The sequence below is a fragment of the Muscardinus avellanarius genome (genome assembly GCF_963383645.1).
Source record: "Muscardinus avellanarius genome assembly, chromosome: 10".
Taxonomy (NCBI): Eukaryota; Metazoa; Chordata; class Mammalia; order Rodentia; family Gliridae; genus Muscardinus; species Muscardinus avellanarius.
In genome coordinates, this window is record NC_137796.1 from 75,187,095 (window position 1) to 75,211,099 (window position 24,005).

The 24,005-nt window shown below is 52.4% G+C and overlaps 1 protein-coding gene across 4 annotated transcripts in view; it reads left to right on the plus strand.

Moving 5' to 3' along the window:
- The window catches only part of GRID2IP (Grid2 interacting protein), a gene marked incomplete at both ends in the record, with an annotated part of 42,471 nt that extends 20,070 nt beyond the window's left edge, over positions 1-22,401 (plus strand). For 2 of the 4 annotated variants that reach the window (XM_080704188.1, XM_080704190.1), the window contains 20 exons: positions 688-936; positions 1,154-1,239; positions 4,817-4,886; positions 5,605-5,699; positions 6,006-6,189; positions 11,184-11,338; positions 13,060-13,209; positions 13,383-13,480; positions 13,686-13,803; positions 14,493-14,845; positions 15,349-15,765; positions 16,326-16,413; positions 17,169-17,246; positions 17,781-17,977; positions 18,213-18,368; positions 18,508-18,594; positions 18,935-19,064; positions 19,149-19,267; positions 21,716-21,880; positions 22,330-22,401. In XM_080704188.1, the coding sequence (XP_080560314.1) occupies positions 688-936; positions 1,154-1,239; positions 4,817-4,886; positions 5,605-5,699; positions 6,006-6,189; positions 11,184-11,338; positions 13,060-13,209; positions 13,383-13,480; positions 13,686-13,803; positions 14,493-14,845; positions 15,349-15,765; positions 16,326-16,413; positions 17,169-17,246; positions 17,781-17,977; positions 18,213-18,368; positions 18,508-18,594; positions 18,935-19,064; positions 19,149-19,267; positions 21,716-21,880; positions 22,330-22,401 (3,067 nt within the window). The remainder of the gene's footprint in view (positions 1-687; positions 937-1,153; positions 1,240-4,816; positions 4,887-5,604; positions 5,700-6,005; positions 6,190-11,183; positions 11,339-13,059; positions 13,210-13,382; positions 13,481-13,685; positions 13,804-14,492; positions 14,846-15,348; positions 15,766-16,325; positions 16,414-17,168; positions 17,247-17,780; positions 17,978-18,212; positions 18,369-18,507; positions 18,595-18,934; positions 19,065-19,148; positions 19,268-21,715; positions 21,881-22,329) is intronic. The other 2 variants (XM_080704189.1, XM_080704191.1) reach the window with 1 other exon arrangement.
- Positions 22,402-24,005: the final 1,604 nt, after the last annotated feature.

Here is a 24,005-nt window from a genome sequence, read left to right on the forward strand (position 1 = left end):
AAAAAAAAGCATGTAGGACTAAATAGAAGGGTGAGTCCAGTTTAGCTAAGGGAGCAGAGAGTGGACCAGGCAGGGACAGTAGCTGAGGGCTGAGGGGAGGGCTAAGAGATGGGGCTGAAGGTGCCTGATGTGGTGGTGGTCCTGGCAAATTCTGAGTAGGACGCTGTAGACCGGGGCTGGCCAAAGAAGGCAGCAGAAAGATCGGAGGCAGAATGAGGGCTGGGGAGTCAGACCCTTGGTGGTGGCTGCCGCTGTTTTTCTCCAGCAGAGTCACCTGGACACAAGTCAGGGAGAAGGTGGGGAATCCCTGTGAGGGGCTTAGTCTGGCGGGTGCAAGGGCATGGGATGGCGTGTAAGAGAAGCTGAAGGTGGAAGACAGAGGCAGAAGTGCCTCCATGGACCAGCTTTGGGAGCACAGGGCCCCTCAAAGGCCAGAGTACCGGGGGACCGACCAGGACTTTTTTGAGGTGGAGCCAGCAGGACACCACGGTACTGGGCCAAGGTCCTGGTGTGGCCCTGGACGATTGAGAGCTCACGTCCAGACACAGAGGGGAAGACTGGAGAGTCTACTTCCACCCCTGGGAAGAGGCGGGACAGCCCAAGGCAGCACCCACCTGGAGGCGCCCGTGGGTGGCGATCGCGACGCGGGCAGGGGGCGCACCCCGACTCTGCGTTCCTCGCCTGCAGGATCTTCATCCCCAAGAAGCACCGGGCGCGCTTCGACGAGGTGGTGTCCCAGGGCTTGCTGGGCAAGCTGTGCCGCGCCCGGAGGACGCAGGGGGCGCAGCGGCTGCGCCGGAGTCGCAGCGAGGAGCGGCCTGAGCGCCTCCTGGTGTCCACGCGCGCCAGCGCCGCGCCGCGCCGCCCGGACGAGCCGCCCCCGCGCAAGGCCGCCTCGCTGGTGGGCAGCCGCGCCAGCGTCGGGGGAGCACGCAGGTACCTCGGCTCAGGGGCGCTGGCCCCCGGACACTGTGTCGCGGTGCTCCGAGAATGGAGACCTGGGCAGAGGGCATGGAGACGGGCGCTTGGGGGGGATAGAGGAGGTTAAGAGGAGCAGGACACGGGACATCTCCGGCTCTTGAGCCCTGGCCTCCCCTTCCCAGGGCGGGGCAGGGGAGGCTGACCACCTCCCATCTGCCCTCTTTCTTCCCAGGACTGTACGAGTCTACAAGGGCAACAAGAGTTTCGGCTTCACACTGCGCGGCCATGGGCCAGTCTGGATCGAGTCTGTCCTGCCTGGTGAGAGGCCAGCAAGTTGTCCTAAGAGGCCCTAAGGCCCAGGATGGGAGGGGGGGGAGGACCCTGATGTATCTCTCCCTCCCTGGTAATTCTACCCATGTAGGTTGTTGCTGAGTACCTGCCCCTCCAGGTACCAATCTCATGTAGTCTGTCCAGCAAGTCCAAATCACTCGCCTAAGATGTTCAAGACCAGAGGCCTGAGTTCTGGCATTTCTCCTCCAAGTTTGCCATCACTCTAAGCCAAGTTCTTTATTCGGACCTCTCCTGTGTCTACAGAGACAGTTGGGGACACTTTTCAGGACACTTGGGTAGCCAGGATAAAGCTGGTGTCTGAGTCCCAAACGACATTGTCTGCTCAGAGAGCCCCCTATGAAGCCTGCAAGCCAGATTAGGTGGCAGGGCCTCAGAGATTTGTCTTCTGTTCAGCCTCTGACCCCCAAATCTGGACTCCCTTTTTTTTCCTTTTCTTTTGTGGTACTGAAAATTGAACCCAGGAGCATTCTACCTCTGAACTACACCTCCAGCCCTATTTTATTTTATTTTATTTTATTGTTTTGTTTTGGTTTTGTTTGTTTTGTTCCATCCCCCTGGGGATGGAACTCAGGGGTTTCTACCTCTGAGCTACACCCAAACCCAGTTTTTATTCTTTAGTTTGAAACAGGGTCTCACTGAGTTGCAAAAAGCCTCACTAAGTAGCTGAGGCTGTCGGAGCACCGTGATCCTCCTGTCTCAGCCTCCCAATGCTAGGATTACAAGTGTGCACCACCACACCCGGAGTTATTCTTTATTTTGAAAGAGTCTCACTAAGTTGCAGAGGGACTAGCTAAGTGGCTGAGCTGGCGGTGAGCCTGTGATCCTCCTGTCTCAGCCTCCCCAGTACTGGGATTACAAGTGTGGGCCACCATGCCTGCTTCGGATTCCCTTTCTTTCTCCCATCCAGCCTGCCCCTTCCTTCTATCGTGGAAGGACTCAGTAGGACAGGAACCTCGCCTGGCACTGAATTGAGCTCTCCCTCCTTGTAACCACCTCACAGGGCTGAGTCACCTGCTGGGTCCTGCAGCCATCCCTGCCCAGCACTGAACCTCCATGGACACACCTGCTGAGGCCAAGTCTTTTTTGCACTTCTGCATCCTACATCTCCAGTTTACAGACTTGTGAGATGGGAAAGTGCCTTTGCATCACTGCTCCGGCCTCTGGGTCATCCTGAGACTCTATCCTGAGAACTGGCATTATGTGGTTATTTTTGTATTTGGGCTAAGTTGTTGACATTATGGTATAGGGCACGGCTCAAGGTCACACTCTACACGGCTCCCTGTAGAAATGATTAGCCTCTGCCGTTTGAATGTAGTCTTTCCAGCTGTGCTTCCAGTCCCAGCCTCATTAGCCTGCACCTCCCATACGTGTAAATACACTTGGCCTAGGGCCTTGTTAAAGTCCAGATGTACAGGCCGAGGGTGTGGCTCAGCAGCAGCATGCCTAGCATGCATGGGGCCCTGGGTTCAGTCCCTATCCCCACACAGAAAGTCCAGGTGTGCTGTTCTTCCCAGCCCAACCTCAGGCTGGTAACCCTGTGCTTTTACTGTCATGGGAAGCTAAACGGATGCTTGGATGGGACCTTTTACAGATAGGGAAACTGAGGCCCAGAAAGGCTCTGGCAACTCAAGGATCAGAACTTGGGATCTCTTGACCCCAGGAGAGCTTTGATTCCTGGGGACAACCCCTCTGGCCCTCCCACCCCTTCCAGGCATCCACATTAGATTTGTCACCAGGGTCACCATCTCCTGCTTTCCAATCCCATCTATCCTAGGACACTTTTCCTGACTGTCTGCTTCCTCTCTGGTCTCCACAGCCTTAAGGGAGAATTTCTGACAACCTGAGAGTATGTTTTATTTAGGCTTATTATTTCTCTTGTTTCCAAGTTGAATTCAGCAGGATAAATAAATGAGGCAAAAAAAATCTTATTTCCATAGGAGGCAACTTCCTGACCTCCCAGATGGTAGGTAGGCTCTTCAGGACAACCAAGACGCAGCATGAGAGTTTCATTATTATCATTCAGGTATGGTGAGGGCAAAAGGTTAGGAGATAGTTGCCATTGGAACCTAAGGGAATTGAACCCAGGGCCAGTCTACCTCTGAGCTACACCCCCCAGCCCTTTTAATTTTTTTTTAATTTTGAAATGGGGCCTCATTAAGTTACTAAGAGTCTTGCTAAATTGCTGAGGCTAGCCTTGAACTTGTGGTCCTTCTGCCTCAGGTTTCCAAGTACTGGGATCACAGGTGTGCAACATGTCGCCCAGCTATAACAGTTTCTTACTACAGATCCCAAGAGGAGAGGGCATGGCATGCCACACACAGAGGCCATAGGGGGAAGCACTGCAGTGGGTCAGGAGGCAGAGGAGGCAGAGGAAGAAGAGCAAGAGCCTTTATTATTATTATTTTTTTACAGGAAGGAACAAGCTGAGCATGCTGGCACATGCCTATAATCCCAGTACTTGGGAGACTGAAACAGGAATATCACACAGGTTCAAGGCCAGTCTGACCAACATATTGAGACCCTGAATAACTTAACCAGATCCTGTTTTAAAAAAAAATTTTGCTCACCAGGTATGGTGGTGCATCCTTGCAATCCCAGCATTTGGGAGGCTGAGACAGGAGGATCACAGTTTGCGGACAGCCTCAGCTACTTAGTGAGGCCCTTTGCAATTCAGTGAGATCCTGCTTCAAAATAAAGAATAAAAAATAAGTCTAGGGGTGCCGGGCGTGGTGGCGCACGCTTGTAATCCCCATGCTTGGGAGGCAGACAGGAGGGTCACGCAGGTCTGAAGCCAGCCTTGATGGCTTAAGAGACCCTGTTTCCAAATAAAAATATATTTTAAAAAATAGGTGTCTTGGAGTATAGCCCAGAGGTAGAAGGGTTTCCAGGAACACCAGTACAACAACAAAAAAATAAGTCTAAGGGTGTAGCTTAGAGGTAGAATGCCTCTGGGTTCCATCCTCAGTACAGGAAAAAAAAAATTGCCAGGCATAGTGGCACATACCTGTAATCTCAGTACTTGAGAGGCTGAGACAGGAGGATTGCAGGTTCAAGGACAGCCTCAACAACTTAGTGAGACCCTGTTTCAAAATTAGAAACTGTAAAGAACTGGGGGTGAAGCTCAGAGGTAGAATGGTTCAATCCCCAGTACCAAGAATAAATAAGTAACAGGAAGGGATGGAGGGGACAGACTAAGCCGACTCCATGGGGTTAAGATTGAGCAATCTGAATCATTTTAGCGGGCTCTGTGGTCTAGGGGCTGTCCTTAGTGCTGCTATCTGGCCCTGGGGTAACTCAGATGGGTGGATAGAGACCCAAAGTGAGAGCTCCTTAGAGTACTGGTTGGGGTGTTGGCTATGAATTGGTGGTTCGCATATGAAAGGCATGCTTAAAAGTGGGTTCTCCACTCTGCCTCTGAGTCTCTATTTCTCCTATAAAACAGGAGAAGGAATAGTGCTTGGTTTGGTGGAATGGGATGAGCCCCACACAGGGCTGGGGCGGGCCCTGCCCAGCTGATGAGTATGCCCTCTCTCCTCCATTCCAGGCAGCCCTGCTGACAACGCTGCCCTCAAGTCGGGCGACCGGATCCTCTTCCTCAACGGACTGGACATGAGGTTAGAGGCTACTGAGGATACCAGAGCTTGGTGACTAATCCCCCCAAGACTTCGCCTGCCTATGGAACATCCAGGCCTTGGCCCCAGCCTTCTCTGACCTGTTGGCCCCGAGTGTCACAGTTTCTTCCACTGGAAACTCTTTAATCTATCCCTGCATCTGGCTGGGACCTGAGTTTATCCTTCCAACCAGAAAATACTCCTGCTCCATACTGGGGACACAGAATTGAAGGGACCAAGTGTGTCTTGCTCTAGAAAGGGACTACTGCCTAGGGGTGACATGAATACAGCTCCTTCTATGCCCAGGAAGGCCAAGCCTAGTGCAGCAGCAAACCAATGCAGCTGAAGCCTGGGGCTTCTCCTACACAGGAAATAAATGAGCAGGAGATGCTGGACATGGTGACACACATCTGTAATCCCAGAACTTGGGAGACTGACCCAGGAAGATCGCAGGTTCGAGGACAGCATAAGCATCTTAGCGAGATCTTGTTTCTAATACAAAATAAAGTAGAGTTAGGGGTGTAGCTTGGAGGTAGAATGCCTCTGGGTTCATTGGAGGGGGGACAGGGAGAACATACAAAGGAACAGGAGAGGCAGGGCCCTTGCAAGTCCTGGCCCAACTGTGGACTTGCTATGTGGCTTCTACAGGCAGGACAGAGAGGCTGGTGGCCATGGAGGGGCCTCACCTATGAGGCCCTCCTGGGCCATGTCTGCTTGACAGGAACTGCTCCCACGACAAGGTGGTGTCCATGCTGCAGGGCAGTGGCGCAATGCCCACACTGGTGGTGGAAGAAGGGCTGGTCCCATTCGCCAGCGGTGAGTACCCCAAACCAAGGCATTGGCTTCCTCCGGCCCTGCCCCAGACGGAGCGCCTCCTCTGAACCTGCAGTGTCCAAGGCCTGACGCTAGGTGGCGCTATAAAACCCAATATGCAGCGTTCAGACGCTGCTCTGAGCTCTCGCTGCAAATCCGTCATTCCCTACTGAGGGCAGCAGGTGCATTTCCAGTGGACCCCCCTACCCCCGAACCCCAATCAGGAGGCCACTGGCCCCACCTGCCAGGGAACTCGCACCTGCCCTGGGCACTCTGGTTCACTCATGTCTTTCTCTGTGGTCCTGGCAGACTCGGATTCTTTGGATTCCCCCAACCCATCATCAGCGCTTACGTCCCTGCAGTGGGTCGCTGATATCCTGCCTTCCAGCATCCGGGTCCAGGGGAGGACCTTCAGTCAGCAGCTGGAGCACCTACTCACACCTCCTGAGCGCTATGGGGTCTGCCGGGCCCTCGAGAGCTTCTTCCAGCACAGGTGGTCGGCCAGAGTGGTTATGGGGACCTGTCCTGAGTGGGCTCCCAAGTCCTACCCAGATTCACCATTCTGGTCTCCCTGCTGAGTCTCCTCAGCCCCTTCCCTTAGGGGAGGCTCCAGAAAGGCTCCAGATGGTACCCGGGTCACCCTCTGGGGGAGGGGGCCACCATAGAGCGAACCCTAACTCTGACACATGCTATCTCTGTGACCTTCAGCAAGCCACGCCCTTGTCTGTGAAGTAAGGCCAACAGGAATGGTTGGCAGGATCCTCATGAGAGCCCCAGCTGTGGGCGCTAGCCCCAGGCCAGGCCCTAGGGGTCAGGGCCGGGGTCTTTCTGCATCTCAACTGCAGTGGGCCGCATTTATCACTTTCCTTGTCCCATGGGGTTGTTATCATGGTCTGTGTCAAACCCCTTGCTTGTACATTCCCTGTTGTTGTGTTTAAACAGTTATGTTAAAATATAATCCACCAGTACCTGGTAGGCTGAGACAGGAGGATCACAGGCCACAGCAACTTTGACCACTAGCAACTTAGCGAGACACCATTTCAAAATAAAATAAGAGGGGCTGGGGTTGTAGCTCAGAGTTAGAATGCCTCTGGGGTCAATTCATACCCAGTACAAAAAATAAATATGTATATGTACATATACATATATAATAGATATAAATATAAAATCTACAGCCGGGCATGGGAGTATAAACCTATAATCCCAGCTACTCTGAAGGCTGAGGAGGATCACAAGTTCAAAGCCAGCCTAAATAACTTAGTGAGATTCTGACTCAAAATAAAATTAAAAAAAAAAAAGGGCTGGGGAAAGCCGGACATATGACGCAGGCATATAATCTTAATGCTTGGGAGGCTGAGGCAGGATGATCACGCAGGTTTGAAGCCAGCCTCAGCTACTTAGTGAGGCTCTCAGCAACTTAGTGAGACCCTGTTTCCAAATAAAATATAAATAGGTCAGGGAGTGTAGCCCAGAGGTAGAAAGCCCAGGGTTGCATCCCCAGTACCACAAAAATGGGGGGCTGGGGACACCAGCCATGGTGGTGCCTGCCTGTCATAGCAGTACTTGGGAGACTGGGACAGGAGGGTCGCAGGTTTGAAACCAGCCTCAGCAATTTAGTGAGACTCTTAGTGAGATCCTGTTTCAGAATAAAAAATAAAATAGGCTGGGGTGTCATTTAGAGGTAAAATGCTCCTGGATTCAATCCTCAGTTGTCACACACACACACACACACACACACACACACACACACACACACACACACGAGGACTGGGGGTGGTGGGTGCAGCTCAGTGACATAATGCTTGTGTAGTATGTGAGAAGCCCTGGGTTCCATCCCAGTATCTGGGGAGGGTTGTCATTCACATACAATACAATCCATCCATTTATTGTATACCTGTTTAAATGTACAATTCAGCGGTTTTTGTTATATTCACAAGTATATACAACCATTACCATGGTCAATTTTAGACTTTCACCACATCAAAAAGAAACCCAAGCCCTTTCACCATGACACCCTGCATACGCTCTCTCCACCCCCTGCCCTTAAACAACTACTAGTCTACTTTCTCTCTCTACACATTTTCATATTCTGGACTTTCGTATGAATAGGAATCACATAATGTGTGTATAATTTTATGTCTCGCTCCTTTCACTTGGCATAGTATTTTCAAAGTTCATTCAAGTAATAATAGTATGAACGTTATTCCTTTATATATTCTATTGTATAAATAGACCACATTTTGTTCATCCAGGTGTCCACTGATGGATATGTGGGTTTTTTTTTCTACCTTTCATTTTCCTTTTGGCTTCACTTTCTCTCCCATTTCAAATCTCCTTGCTGCTGGGTGTGGTGGCTCACACTTGTAATCCCAGTACTTGAGAGGCTGAAACAGGAGTATCACGGGTTTGCAGTCAGCCTCAGCATCTTAATGAGGCCTTCTGTAACTTAGACCGACCTTCCTTCCTTTCTTCCTTCCTTCCTCTTTTGTGGTACTGGGGATGGAACCCAGGGGCATTCTACCTCCGAGCCATATCCCCAGCCCTGTTTTTTATTTTTTATTTTGAAACAGGATCTCACTAAGTTGTGGAGGGCCTCACTAAGTACCTGAGGCTGGCCATGAACTTGTGATCCTTCGTCTCAGCCTCCCAAGTACTGGGATTACAAGTGTGCGCTACCACCCCCGGCTGAGACCCTGTTTCAAAATTTAAAAAATAAAATAAAATAACATGGGGCAGGGGTATAGTTCAGGGGTAGAAAGTTCCTGGGTTCCATCCTCACTACCAAACAAAAATCTTACCCTGGCCACCAATCTGACAAGTTTATGGTCATTCTTTTCTACTTCAAAGCTACACCTTCAGGCCTTTTTTTTTAACGTTTGGTCTTGAAGCAGGGTCTCACTAGGTTGCTGAAAGTCTCACTACATTGCTAAGGCTGTCCTTTAACCTATGATCCTCCTGTCTCAGCCTCCCAAGAACTTGGATTTCAGGCACGTACCACCACACCCAATTCGTGTATATTTTATTTTATTTATTTATTTATTTTATTTATTTATTTATTTATTTATTTATTTATTTATTTATTTTTTGGTGGTACTGGGGTTCCTGGAAGCCCTTCTTCCTCCGGGCTACACTCCCAGACCTATTTTTATATATTTTTTGAAACAGGGTCTCTTACGCCAGCACGGCTGGCTTCGAACCTGCACGATCCTCCTGTCTCCGCCTCCCAAGCGCGGGGATTACAAGCGTGCGCCACCACGCCCGGCTTCTTCTATATTTTAGATATTGATTCCTTATTGATTTTAGACGTAGTAGATATCTTCCCCCATTTTTTCTACTACGATTTCTGTTACTATTCTAATATTATTGGGTCAAAGTTGTGCTTCTTTGAACAGATGCACCTAATTTTGTATAATCAAACTCATCAGTTTTGCTCTTATGGTTTGGGCTTTTGAAATTTTAAGTCCTTTTCAGCTTCTAGGCTAAAAGATAGTCTCGAAGCTGGGCATGGTGATATACACCTGTAATTCTGGTACTTGGGAGGCTGAGACAGGATGATTGCAAGTTCAAGGCTAGTGTGTGGTAACTTAGTGAGATCCTGTTTCAAAATAAAATAATAAAAGTGTAATTCAGAGGTAGTATGCCCGCCCCTGAGTTCAATTTCCAGCACTACAATTAAAAAAACAACAACAACAACAAAAAAAAAAAACGGGTGTGGTGGTGCAAACTTGTAATCCCAGCATTTGGGAGGCCGAGACAGGAAGGAGGATCATGGTTCATGGACAGCCTCAGCTACTTAGTGAGGCCCTCCACAATTCAGTGAAACTCTGTTTCAAAATAAAGAATAGGCCGGGCGTGGTGGCACACGCTTGTAATCCCCGCACTTGGGAGGCGGAGACAGGAGGATCACACAGGTTCGAAGCCAGCCATGCTGGCTTAAGAGACCCTGTTTCCAAAAATAGGTTTGGAAGTGTAGCCCGGAGGTAGACGGGCCTCCAGGAACCCCAGTACCACCACCAAAAAAAAAAAAAAAAGAATAAAATATAGGGCTGAGGATGTAGCTCGGAGGTAGAATGCCCCTGGATACCATCTCCAGTACCGCATAAATAAATAAATAAATAAATAATAAATAAATAGCATCCAAATTTTATTTTACCTTTCACATTTTGACCCTTTGTCTGACTGGATTCCACCTGTACGTGTGATGTGTAAGGATCCAGTTTTTTTTTCCTCCATGTAATGCAGGAGTCAGCAAGCTTTCTATGATGAGCCAAATTGTAAATATTTCAGACTTTGCAGCTCATGTGGGCCTCCATTACAACTACTCAGCTCTACCATGGTAGCTTAGAAACAGCCATATACAGAATATAAACAAATGGCTGTGACCATGATCCAATAAAATTTTCTCTAACAGGTGGCAGGCCAGATTTTAGCCGACAAGCCTCCATCTGTTAGGCGTAATACAGTGAGCAGTTTTCTCAATATATGCTATGATTTTTTTTGGGGGGGTTGTTTTGTTGTTGTTTCTTGGAACTGGGAATTGAACTTAGGGACATTCTACCTTTGAGCTACATTCCCAGCCCTTTTTACTTTTTTTTTTTTTTTTTTACTTTTTTTTTTCCAATATTGGGGATAGAACCCAGGGGAATTCTACCTCCAAGTTACACCTCCAGTCCTGTTTTTTATTCTTTATTTTGAAATAGGGTCTCACTGAGTTGCAAAGGGCCTCACTAAGTAGCTGAGGCTGTCTGCGAACCCTCAGTCTCCCAAATGCTGGGATTACAAGAGTGCATCACCACACCCAGCTTACTTTTTATTCTTTTGAAAACAATCTCGCAGCGGGTGTGGATTACAGGCACGTGCCTGTAATCCTAGTACTTGGGAGGCTGAGACAGAAGGAGCACAGATCAGAAGGTAGCCTCAGCAATTTAGTGAGACTCTCAGCAACTTGGCAAGACTCTGTTTCCAAATAAAAAAAATAGGGCTAGAGGTATAGCCTGGAAGTAGAAGTCTCCTAGGTTCTACCCCCTAGTACCACATAAAGAAAGATAGAAAGAGAAGAGAGGAAAGAGAAGAGAGAGAAGAGAGGGAGAGGGAGAGAGAGAAACAAGGTCTCTGAGGGTTGCTGAGGGTCTTACTAACTTGCAGAGGCTGGCCTTGAACCCGTACTGCCTGCACACACTTTACATGTTAGTTTTCACAACAGTTCTATGCAGTAGATGCTATTTATATCCCTATTTTACAGAAGAGGAAACTGAGAGAGAAAGAAGTTAAGTACTCGAGACAGGTCACTTAGCTGGTAAGAAGAGGAGTGGGGATTTGAGCCTGAGCAGCCTGTCCCCGAGCCTGCCTTCCTGTCCACCACTGTTGTTCCAGGGTGGCATGGGGCATCGGGCTGAATCCTGTGGCCTGGAAGTGTCACCCTTGCCCACCCTGCCCCTAGAGGGAACCCCCAAGTAATGCCCGCTCTTGTTCCTGCACCCTCTCCAGGAACATCGACACCCTCATTGTGGATGTCTATCCCGTGCTAGACACACCTGCCAAACAGGTCCTTTGGCAATTTATCTATCAGCTGCTGACCTATGAGGAACAGGAGCTCTGTCAGGAGAAAATCGCATGCTTCCTGGGCTACACAGCTATGACAGGTAAACATCCCCCCAGGCTGCTTCCCCTGCCCATCCTGCCAGCTACCCCACACCGCCAGACACCTGCCTCCAGCTGTGAGGTCCTACAGCCAACCCTGCCCCTACCACACATTAATGTGCCCACCTACCAGGCAAATACACACTTAGCACACTAGGACATGGTCCACACTCAGTTGCCAGGATGTGCCTGCCATGTGTACACAGCGTACACAGCATAACCTGAGATGCCCGGAGTCTCAGGTATCTTATCCACAACATGGGAGTAATCTCAATGACTGTGCCTTGTGCCCTGAGAAGTGTGTCACAGATCAAGAAATTCACATGCTTGCTGTTTGCAAATACCTCAGCACATGCCACCTGGATCATGAGCACGCAGTTGGCCATCCTGATTGGTGGACATAAGCACACACACATGAGCCTGCAAGGCCACACACAGCCTCATTTCTCCACTGCTGTCTATGTGTGAGAGCCCACAAAACCATGCACTTAGGGTCAAGGCCATGTGACTGGAAAGGACAGCAGACCTTGTGACTTTATTTGATATAGTCACTCTGCATCTGCCATGACAGTCCCCACAGATCTGCTATTTGCTGGCTGCTATTTGTCTGTGTCTCTGGTACCCACAATTCGCTACAGAGGGCTGAGGGTTTTAGCAACAGTCGGGCATGGTGGCACACAGTCCCAAGTAACCTCAGTATTTGGGAGGCTTAGAAGGAAGATTGAAAGCCGGGCGTGGTGGCGCATGCTTGTAATCCCCGCGCTTGGGAGGTGGAGACAGGAGGATCGCACTGGTTCGGAGCCAGCCTCGCTGGCTTAAGAGACCCTGTTTCCACATTAAAAAGTTAAAAAAAATAGGTCTGGGAGTGTAGCCCGTGGGAGTGTATCCCGGAGGTAGAAGGGCTTCCAGGAACCCCAGTACCACCAAAAAAAAAAAAAAAAAAGAAGGAGGAGGAGGAGGAGGAGGAAGAGGAGGAGGAGGAAGAAGATTGTGGTGGTGCATGCTTGTAATCCCTGTGCTTGGGAGGCGGAGACAGAAGGATCGCGCAGGTTCAAAGCCAGTCTCTCTGGCTTAAGAGACCCTGTTTCCAAATAAAAATATAAAAATAGGTCTGGGAGTGTAGCCTGGAGGTAGAAGGGCTTCCAGGAACCCCAGTACCACCAAAAAAAAAGAAAGGAAGGAAGATTGAGGGTTTGAGGTTAGCCTTAGCAATTTAGTGAGGCCTTCTTTCAAAATAAAAAAATAATAAGGGCTGGGGGATGGTAGCTTGAAGGTATAATGCCCCTGAGTTCAACCCCAGCACCATAAAAGAAGCAACTCAAGACTCAGGCTGGGCAGCACATCTGCCCATTGCCTAGACCAGTAACTTTCGCTTTGCCCTGTAGACCACCCCTTTAGCCAGCAGTTACAAGTATGAATGAAATATAGGAAGTTGAGTCCCTGGAAGGATGATCTGAAAAGATCCCTGTTGGGGAAGGCTGGGCCCCCACTGGGCCTCTGTCTCAGACTGGCTGTTCCCAGGGACTCCACTTACTCCTGGCACCTGGTTTCTGGCCCAGGCCACTTCTTGAGAGTTGTCCTATGGACCATCCAGGAAAGTCCCATGGCCCAGAGCCCACATATGGGTGTCGATGGCTTCCTTGCTCCCCTCCTTGTTTGTGGAGGCCCCTTGCTTGTGAAGGCTGGAAGGACAAGCATCCCATTTCCCCTGCATGTCCCACAGAAGAGCCCGAGCCCTCGTTGGACCTGGAGCCCACGCCGGAGCCCACACCTGAGCCCACACCTGAGCCCCAGCCACGGAGCTCCCTGAGGGCCTCCTCCATGTATCGTCGCAGCCTTCGCTCCCAGGGCCTGGAGACCAGCCTCAGCTGCGGTGAGGCCCCGGATGGAAACGCTAGGGCATTTCTCAATGAGAGAAATGGCAGGGAGTGGGGGTAGCAGGGCTGGGTGGCCTCCTAGGTCTGTAGGGACTGCGGTGTCTGGACTGGGCCTGCACTGGGGTCTGAACCTCAGAACTCAGATGTGGTAACTGGCGCCTCCTGGCAGGACCTGGAGACTGCCCTGAGATTCCTCTTCCTCTGATTCCTGGCGAGCGGCAGGCTGGTGATGGCACATCCCTTCCTGAGACTCCCAACCCCAAGATGGTGAGACCTTTCTGCCTTATGGGTGGAGTCAGTGGCGGGTTGGGGGAGAATGGTGGCCCATGGGCCAAGACCCAGGAGACCGCACGCCAAGGCACCCTGGTGCTATTTCATGCTGGGACACACCACCCTGGCTGGACCTCTGTGGCCTTATGGGAGCTGCATGGGACAGTGGGAGGTGGCTGAACTCATCCTCAATGCCCCCCAGATGTCAGCTGTGTATGCAGAGCTTGAGTCTCGACTGAACAGCAGCTTCAAAGGGAAGATGGGGACCGTGTCCAAATCCCGGGCATCCCCCCCAGGCCCCAGCCTGGTGGGCACAGCAGGTAGGGGCTCAGCCAACCTCTGGTCTTGAAAGTGTACTGGCCTCTCTCCTGCTGGCTCTCTGTCCGGGTGTCATCTCCACTCCCAGGCACACCCCCAAAGAGTGTATGTGCAACTGGTTTGTGGAGCACCTCAGAGGCCTTGTCCCCTGTGGTCCTCACCTTGGTTGCAGATTTTCAAAAACAGAGTACTTTCCCCCAAGGAAGTCCCTGAGTTACTATGTGACTCTTGGATAGATTATTAAGTACATGCATTACTCTTTGAATTGCCCAGCTAGGAAGATGGTTTCTCTGCAGGCAGAAGGTAGGACCTCCCCCCAAGAGATGCTCCTATATGCCCAGGGTTTGCTGGGTGTAGGAGGTGCCTCATGACCCTTATTTGGAGACTGGAGAAAGCTCCTCAGTATCTTGAGCTGGCTTCAGTGGGGCCCCAGGGGGTCTCTGGGGTCTATTCCCAGATGAGCTGAGGTCTGGCCTGACCTGGGTCTAAGCAATACTCCCTCTCTGTTCCGACCTCTGAACCCTCAGGGAAGGCCATGGGAGGCAGGATTGCCCAGGGTACTGTACCCAGAGAGAGAAAGAGGAGTGCCCTAGAACACAGAGACAATGTGCCCCCAGACTGCCCCTCCAGCCTGTGCCTGGAGCCCAGGTACTAGCTGAAGAGGGGCCTTCACCTTCCATCTTCCACCTAGGACCCAGGACCATGTCTGGCATCTCCTGGCCCAGTGAGCGGCTCCTGCCCTCCCCTTGCTATGACCCACTGTGCTCAGGGGGCCTGGCCTCCCCCAGCAGCTCTGAGTCCCACCCGTACGCCAGCCTGGACAGCAGCAGGGAGCCCTCCCCGCAACCAGGCCTTGGACCCATGCGCCCCGACAGCCCCCCCAGCCCGGACCCTGCCCGCCCACCCAGCCGCAGGAAGCTCTTCACTTTCTCCCGCCCTATGCGGAGCCGGGACACGGACCATTTCCTGGATGTGCTGAGCGAACAGCTAGGGCCCCGGGTCATCGTGGACGATTTCCTGACGCCTGAGAATGACTATGAGGAGGTGGGCATGCAAGCAGGTGGGCAGGGTGATACAGCATCCCCCAGCTCCTACAGCTCTGTCTCTGGCAACTCTCCACCTGTCTCCATGTGTCCTATGGTCTGTGCCAGGCTGGCTAGAGCTATCCCATCCCTTGCTCCAGAGTACCCCATCCCTTGTCTGAGATTATTCTGCCCCTTGACTGAGGCCATCTATATATCCTCAGGTTACCCCATTCCTAGGCTACTCCACTTGAAGCCTCAGCCTAAGCCACCTGGCTCTTCTGTCCATTTCCCCAGACTGTCTCATCCTTTGCCTGAGGCTAGGATGAGACAGTCTTATCCTACATACTTTCAGGCCATCCTACCCATGCCTCAGGCTAACCCCATCCCTGTCCCTAGGCTCTCTTTCCCCCTACCCCAGGCTGTCCCCCTCTCCCTTTCCCTCCCCCCTGCTTCTCCCATAAGCACCTGCTCTGGTCTCTCCGGGTTCAGTCTTGCCCTCCTCTTACTCCCCCCCCCCACCAGATGAGTTTCCATGATGACCAGGGCAGCTTTGTAACCAACGAGCGGAGCAGCGCCAGCGACTGCATCAGCAGCAGCGAGGAGGGCAGCTCCCTGACCTACTCCTCCATCTCCGACCACATCCCTCCACCCCCGCTCAGCCCCCCGCCACCGCCACCCTTGCCTTTCCACGATCCCAAGCCCAGCTCCCGCTCCTCCGATGGTCCCCGCGGCCCCACTCAGGCCCTGGCCAAGCCCCTCGGCCAACTCAGCCACCCAGTCCCACCTCCGCCCCCACCACCCCTGCCCCCACCCGTGCCCTGCGCACCCCCCATGATATCCCGGGGCCTGGGCCACAGGCGCAGCGAGACCAGCCACATGAGCGTCAAGCGCTTGAGGTGGGAGCAGGTGGAGAACTCAGAAGGCACTATCTGGGGGCAGGTGGGTGACCTGGGGCCCACTGTGCCCTGACCCGGGGGCTGGGAAGCAGCATTGAAGACAAGGCCCATCCTCCAGGCCTCTTCCAACATCAGCTGGAACATTCCCTGTCTTCCTCACCCAACCCAGGCAGAGGAGTAAAGGCCCAGCCCAAGGACACACCCACTCTTGGTGGTCATTGCAGACATTGAAGCCAGTTTATGTCCCTAAAGACACTCTGGGGACACCTGGAAATACCCTCACACCCAGCTTTGCTTGAAACCTCTCACTCTTGAGGATCGGCTAGTTTTCTTAGATCCCCTGCTCCAGCCCAGTTTCAGCATGGATAGTGTTCCAGGAATGACTGCCTTATTGACCACCAGGGAAGCCCACTCCTTGCCTGATAACTTGAATGACTTAACTTCCCTTATTGTCTCCTCCTGCTTTTGACTTTCCCCCAGGCCTGATGGTGCTCTCCCTCTGGGAACCCCAGAACAGCCCTCAGAGGGTGGGTGGGTGGACAGGAGACGGTAGAGCATATATTACTGTTCTTTCTACACTAAACTTCCCACACGCCCTCACAGCTCGGGGAAGACTCTGACTATGATAAGTTGAGCGACATGGTGAAATATCTCGACCTGGAGCTCCACTTCGGCACCCAGAAACCTACCAGTGAGTGGTCCGATGGCCCTGGGGAAGCCCAGAAACTACCCCAATCTGCTGCCTCCTGTGACGTTCTTGGGCTTAGAGCCAAGGGCTGCACACACCATGTACCTAATATATCTTCAAATTTTCAAGCCTCGAGTTAGTTTTCCCCATCTCGGAGCACAGATAATAAGAAAAGCTGATATTTATTTTGTGCTGACCAAATGTCAGGCATCTGCACTTCTAAAGTAATGCCTTGACAACTCTGAGATTCCGTGATCACCTGCACTTCCTAATGAAGAAGCACAGAGAGGCTAGGTAATTTACTTAAGTCACACAGCCAGTGTAGAGTGGACAGAAAGCATCCAGTCTCCCTCTCCCCGTGCCCCTTTATGGGCATTTTCCTCTAGTGGTTGGATGGGACTCCAAGCATCCAGGATTAAAAGGCTTGGTCCATTCAGTAGTCATCCGAAAGGTCCAGAGGTGATTGGTTTTCATTGTTCTGCTAAGCTTGGTCCAGAGGGTCCGAGGGAGAGGGGGCATTTGGAGAGAAAACAGTGTGTGGGAAGATGACCATACCCAACACACTAAGTGTGTCCCGTTAGACCCAGGAGTCCACCAGTGGGAAACTGAGGAACAAGGGGAGTGTGGACATCCAGAACTGGTCCAGTCCAAGTGGTGCTTATGGGCAGGGAGGTCTTGGTAGTTTGGCTGTGGCCATCCCATTCCTGAGCCTTGGACACCTTGCCCATCCCCATTAAACTGTCCAATTTCTCTTCCAGAGCCGATGCCTGGGCCCGAACCCTTCAGAAAAAAGGAGGTGGTGGAGATCCTATCCCACAAGAAGGCCTATAATACCTGTGAGAGACCAGGGAACCCCAGGGATCATGGAAATGGGTGGTGGCCCTCCCTCTGGGCCAAGGAGCCTCCATCCCGCCTGGGTGGGTGACAAAGACTAGGCTGTGGAGACCGGGGCACCTGTCGTTCAGCTGGCTGAAGGTCCCCTCCCAGGCCCTGTAGATAAAAGGAGTCCCACCTGGCCTCAGGTGCGGGCCTTGGGGCTACTCTATTGGTCGGCCCTTTGCAAGCATCTTCCAGTTGGCCCGGTCTCCATCCAACCACATCCCCTACTCTGCCCCTCGCAGACCCCTCCCTAGTTCTCCGACCCTTCCTGTACCTACCTCCACCTGCCCTAACTAGCATGGTGAGCTCTCTCCTTGAAGACCTCGCTCTCAGTCTCTGGGACCGCCCCGCCCGCCTCCGGTGGCCCCTCTTGTGGGCCCCGCCCCGCCCTTGTCTCCTCCCCCAGGCTCCACCCAGTAGCCGGGCCCGCCCCGACGCCCCGCCCCTCCCCTCGGGCCCCGCCCCTGGCTCACCCCTGGCCCCGCCCACAGCCATCCTCCTGGCGCACCTGAAGCTGAGCCCTGCGGAGCTGCGGCAGATGCTCATGAGCATGGAGCCCCGGCGCCTGGAGCCCGCGCACCTGGCGCAGCTGCTGCTCTTCGCGCCCGACGCCGACGAGGAGCAGCGCTACCAGGCCTTCCGCGAGGCGCCCGGCCGCCTCAGCGAGCCCGACCAGTTCGTCCTGCAGGTGCTTTGGTCAGGGCGCCCGCTGTGGCTCCGGAGCTGCCTCTGCCCCGCGTTCCCTGGGTATCGCCGCCGCGCGTAGACCTCTGGGTCTCATTTTAACACCTTTAATGGCCAATTCCCACCCGGGGCGGAGGTAGATGGGACGAGAGCGGCCCCTAAGGATCCACCCTAGGCTGCTGGGGGGCAGTGAGTCCCCTGGTGGGAATGGATGAAACCTGCCCTGCCTTTGGCGGCAGATGCTGTCGGTTCCCGAATACAAAACCCGACTGCGAAGCCTCCACTTCCAAGCCACCCTCCAGGAGAAGACAGAAGAGATCCGAGGCAGCCTCGAATGCTTGCGACAGGCGTCCCTGGAGCTCAAAAACAGCCGGAAGCTCGCCAAGATCCTGGAGGTCAGGGAGCATCCCCTCCCTTGGTCCCCTAACCTGTCCCTCTGTCTCCTGGCACTTCCGGTCTGAGGCCCCTCCTCCCACCTGGGCCTGCAGGTGAGGTGAGCCCCTGGGCTCCATTCACTCACCTTCCTCCTCACAGTTTGTGTTAGCCATGGGCAACTATCTGAACGACGGACAGCCCCAAACCAACAAGACCACCGGCTTCAAGATCAACTTTCTGACTGAGGTGAGGGCCAGTCAGCATTAAGCTTGCTCTAGCCACCAGGCTTCCAAGTCAAGCCTAACATACATTGTTGTGGTGGGGAGGGAAGAACATCAGGAGCAAGGAAGCCAGGCCTACCAGGAGAAAACTGGGTGACAGGACCAGGACATGCCTGCAGCAAAGGGTGGAAGCGGGGTGGGGAAGGTGGCTTCTCCAGCCAAACCTCCGGAACTAGAAACGTGGAGTAGGCCAGGAGTGTTGGAAAGAGACTGTCAGTGGCCAGGAATTAGAGCCACCTGAGCAAGGTGGCCAGGAATCTGGTGGGGTCCTTGAGGAGGGTGTATGTTGGGGGGGTCACTTGCAGCTGAACTCCACCAAGACAGTGGATGGGAAGTCCACTTTCCTGCACATCCTTGCCAAATCGCTGAGTCAGCACTTCCCCGAACTCCTGGGCTTTGCTCAGGATCTGCCCACCGTGCCCCTGGCTGCCAAAGGTAGGCTGGATAGAAGAGTGGGGAGGCAGATGCATGCAGCCCTGGGCTGGGGATGTGGCCCCATGAGGCTTCCCTTTACTGCAGTGAACCAACGGGCCCTGACTGGTGACCTGGCTGACCTCCACGGGACCATCAGTGAGATACAGGATGCCTGCCAGAGCATGTCCCCGTCCAGCGAGGACAGGTTTGCTGTGGTGATGGCTGTATCCTCTGAGTAGCCTGTATCGGGACCATACTGGACCCTGCAGTGCTTGGGTACAGCCAGCTATGGCTTCACTTTCCACTGCAGATCCCAGCAGAGATCCCGAGAACAGTCTCTTGTGCATCCAGGGGTGCCAGAAGAGGTTCCACATTGGGTCCTTTAAAATCCAAGTGTTTGGAGCCGGGTGTGGTGGTGCACGCTTGTAATCCCCGTGCTTGGGAGGCGGAGATAGGAGGATCGCGCAGGTTCGAAGCCAGCCGAGGGCGCTGGCTTAGGAGACCCTGTTTCCAAATAAAAATGTAAAAATAGGTCTGGGAGTGTAGCCCGGAGATAGAAGGGCTTCCAGGAACCCCAGTACCACCAAAAAAAAAAAAAAAAAAAATCCAAGTGTTTGCCAGGCAAGGTGGCCCACACAAGCCCATAATCCCACTATGTGTATGTGGGAGGCTGAGACAGGAGGATCGTAGGTTTGAGGACAACACATGTTAACTTTGTTTTAACCCTGTTTCAAAATAAAAACTAGTGGTGGAACATGCCTGTAATCCCAGGTTCGAGGACAGCCTCAGCAACTTGAGTGAGACACTCTGAAACTTCTTGAGATCCTCTTCCCAAATAAAAATAAAATTTGGTTGGAGATATAACTCAGAGATAGAATACCCCTGGATAAATAAATAAGTAAATAGCTGTGTGTGGTGGCATATCCCTGTAATTCCAGTACTTGGGAGGCTGAGACAGGAGGATTACAGGTTCCAGGACAGCCTCAGCAACTTAGCAAAACTCTCAACAAAATAGCAAGATACTGTTTCAAAAAATTAAGATGGGCATGGTGGCACATGCTTGTAATCCTGGTACTTGGGAGGCTGAGGCAGGAGAATCCGGGTTTGTGGTGAGCCTCAGCTGCTTAGTGAGGTCCTCTGCAACTTAGTGAGATCCTGTTTCTAAATAAAGAATAAAAAATAAGGTTGGGGGTGTGGCTCAGAGGTAGAATGGCCCTGGGTTTAATCCCCAGCACCACAAAAAATAAAATAAAATAAAGCCGGGCCTGGTGTTGCACGCTTGTAATCCCAGCATTTGGGAGGCTGAGACTGGAGGATCGCAGTTCGCAGACAGCCTCAGCTACTTAGTGAGGCTCTCCGCAACTTAGTGGGACCCTGTTTCAAAAAAAAGAATAAAAAATAGGGCAGGGGCTATAGCTCGGAGGTTGAATGTCCCTGGGTTCCATCCCCAGACCCGCAAAAAAACCAAAACAAAACAAAAAGCCAAAGTCAGCCTAAGTACTGAGATTCATCAGTTTAGTGAGACCCTGTTTCAAAATTTAAAAATAAAATAAAATAAAAAATAGGGCTAAGGGTGTGGCTTAGAGGTAGAATTCCTTTGGGTTCAATCCCTAGTACCAGAAAAAAACAAAAAAGAAAGAAAATACAATAGAGAGCTGTGGGTGTGGCTAAGAGGTAGAATGCCTAATGCCTCCTCCACACATAGTAAAGTAAAAATAAAATAAAAAATAAAAGCCAAGCATGGTGGCACATGCTTGTAATCCTGGTATTTAAGAAGCTGAGACAAGAGGATCTCAGGTTCCCAGCCAGCCTCAGCTGCTTAGTGAGGCCCTTCACAACTTAGTGAGACCTTGTTTCAAAATAAAGAATAAAAATAGGGCTGAGAGTATAGCTCAGAGATAGAATGTCCCTGGGCACCACACACACACACACACATACACACACACACACACACACAAAGCTGATGTTTTAGCTCAGAGGTAGAGCATCCCTTAGTTTAATCCCTAGTATCTATTTCTTTCTCTCTCTCTCTCTCTCTCTCTCTCTCTCTCTCTCTCCTCTCTCTCACACACACACACACACGTATAATCATGCAACACACACACACACACACACACACATCCCTATTCCAGTGGGCCGTTGTGGTCATTACCCAATTATGATTTAAATGGGTTCATAGCTGGACGTGGTGGTGCACACTTGTAATCCCAGAATTTGGGAAGCTAAAACAGGAGAATCGTGGATCACAGACAGCCTCAGCTAATTAGTGAGGCCCTCTGCAACTCAGTGAGACCCTGTTTCAAAATAAAGAATTAAAAATAGGGCTGGGGTATAGCTCAGAGATAGAATGACCCTGGGTCCAATCCTCATTACGGGGTAGGTGAGGGGAGACCACTATAAACAGGTGGTCAGGCAGCAGGGGCCTCTGAGCAGATCCCCATGGAAGAGCAAGAAAGCACAGGGTGGAACTGAGCTGGATGTGGAAGGTTCCAGGATGAGCTTAGTGATCAAGGGGACTGGAGCCTCTGCATGGGGCACTGTTCCCTGCGGACACAAGCCCTTTCCCTCCAAAGATAGAGCAGAGTGGGGGCAGTGAGTATCTCTTCATGCCAGCAAAGATAGGGGGGGGGATACCCAGCCGGCTAGCTATTTCCTTAACCAAAGCCCTTCAGTCCTTCTTGGAAACAGCCCAGCCTGCCCTGCGGGTACTAGATGGGCTCCAGCGGGAAGCCATGGAGGAGCTGGGCAAGGCTCTGGCCTTCTTTGGGGAGGACTCCAAGGCTACCACCTCCGAGGCCTTCTTCGGCATCTTCGCGGAGTTCATGAGCAAGTTCGAGGTGAGCCAGGGCAGACATCTAACGGGCCCCTAAGGCTGGGTGTGGTGGCGCACACCTGTAATCTCAGTACTTGGGAGGCTGAGGCAGGAGAATGGCAGGTTGGAGGCCAGCCTCAGCAATTTTTGGAGACTCTCAACAACCTAATGAGACCCACCCTATTTCAAAACAAAAAATAAAAATGGGGCTGGGAGGTATAGCTTGGAGGTAGAATGTCCCTGGGTTCAATCCCCAGAATCAAAAAGGGGAGGGGGCGGTGGAGCGGTGGGGAGCCAAAGGTACATGAGGGGACCCTTCTCTAAGCCCCACTGGGAACAGGCCCAGTGAATGACAAGTCTCCCCTCCCTGGAGGAGCGGGCTGCAACCTCAGCGCTGGCTGGGTATGGCAGGAGGAGGAAGCAGGAAGGTGCCAGATCCCTGCCCAACCCTTCTCCTGCCTTCCTGCCTCCCAGCGAGCACTCGGTGACCTGCAGGCCGGGGAGGGCCCGCGCAGCTCCGGGATGGCTTCGCCACTGGCCTGGTGAAGGCGGCCACGCTCTTCGTCTACGGCCTGAGTACAGAGAGGGACGCTGGACAAAGTGCTGGAGAAGATCACCTGGACACCGCCGAGGTCCAGGGCCGCTGCCCCCCGGGGTGCTGAGCGTACACAAGCTGTTGTCTTGGGAGGAAAGGGTCTGGGGGCGTCTCCAGCTACCTCAGCTGCAGGCTCTGGCCGGGCCTCCCTGCCCGCCCTCATTCCGCTGCTGCCCACAGGGCCTTCCCGGGCAGGAGGTGGCCGGGAGCCACAGCCTGGCCTCGCCTGGTGCTCTGTGGGTTTCCCTCGGTTGCCCCCAGGCTTGATCGATCCTTGGCCCCTTGAATAAAGTGCTTCTGTGCACTCTGGGGATGTGGAGATGTTGTGACCCGCGGCGGGTGCATGGCAAAGTGGCCGCCGTGCTGAGATTGTGTCTATGGCGTGACTGGGGCTTACCTGGCTCTTGGAGGAGGTGTGAACCCCCCGCCTGAACCTGCTCTAAAGGGCCCTGGCGAGAAGGCAGAGCCCCGGAGCTCCGTGCACCATGCCAACATCGAAAGGCCGAGTCAAGTTGCTCTGGGCTTCTAGGGCTGCTGGGAGGAAGCTGGGCAGGCAAGATGAAGAATCCAAAGTACCTAGGCCCTGAGGATGTGGACATCTTGGAAGCTAGAAGTTGCAATCAGCTGCAATGGAGGAGAAGGCAAAAGGAGAGAAGCTGGGACAGATATAGGGAAGGACTGGAAGATCCATTATGTCAGACTGCAGGATGAGGCTTTAATCCTGTGGATAACTCAGATCCACCTGAGAGGCAGCCAGATTCCAAGTGTGGAGGTTGGAAGTGGGGTGGGGATCCTGGAGACGGAGGCAGAGAGGACAAGCGGGGTTTCTCCATGGGCGAGCAGGATTTCCTGGCGATGGCTAGGTTTCTAGCCTGGATGGGTGGTGATGACATTTTCTGGAACAAGCACTTGAATAAGGCAGATCTGAGAACAGATAACACAATCCGGGACACAGGTGGGTGAGATTCGAGAGGCCACTATAAATATGTCTGGGACAGAGAAGGGAGTTACCTGGATGCCAGGAGCAGGTGGGGCAATGGTGTGAGAGCAGCTTATTTTCGATGCTGTAACTGGCAGACCCTTGGTGCAGGCAGCTTCCTCGTGTCCTCTTCCTTTGACCCTTTTCTTTTTTTTTTTCTTTTTTTTTTTTTGTGGTACTGGGGTTCCTGGAAGCCCTTCTACCTCCGGGCTACACTCCCGGACCTATTTTTACATTTTTATTTGGAAACAGGGTCTCCTAAGCCAGCGCGCGCGGCTGACTTCGAACCTGCGCGATCCTCCTGTCTCTGCCTCCCAAGCGCGGGGATTACAAGCGTGCGCCACCACGCCCGGCTCCTTTGACCCTTTTCTCCCAGAGAAGTCCGAAATGGGCTTTCAACCTGTCTTGGATTTTTTTTTTCTTCCACTATAATTAAATGGTTAATGCTGCTCCTGGGCAGAATTTGGGACCCATTTGTTTCTTCCCAGTCTTCTTCTTTTAGGCCAATTTCTTGCTCACATGCATCAAATAAAAATGTCTGAACCAAAATGTATACATCAAGAGGGAATCTGGATA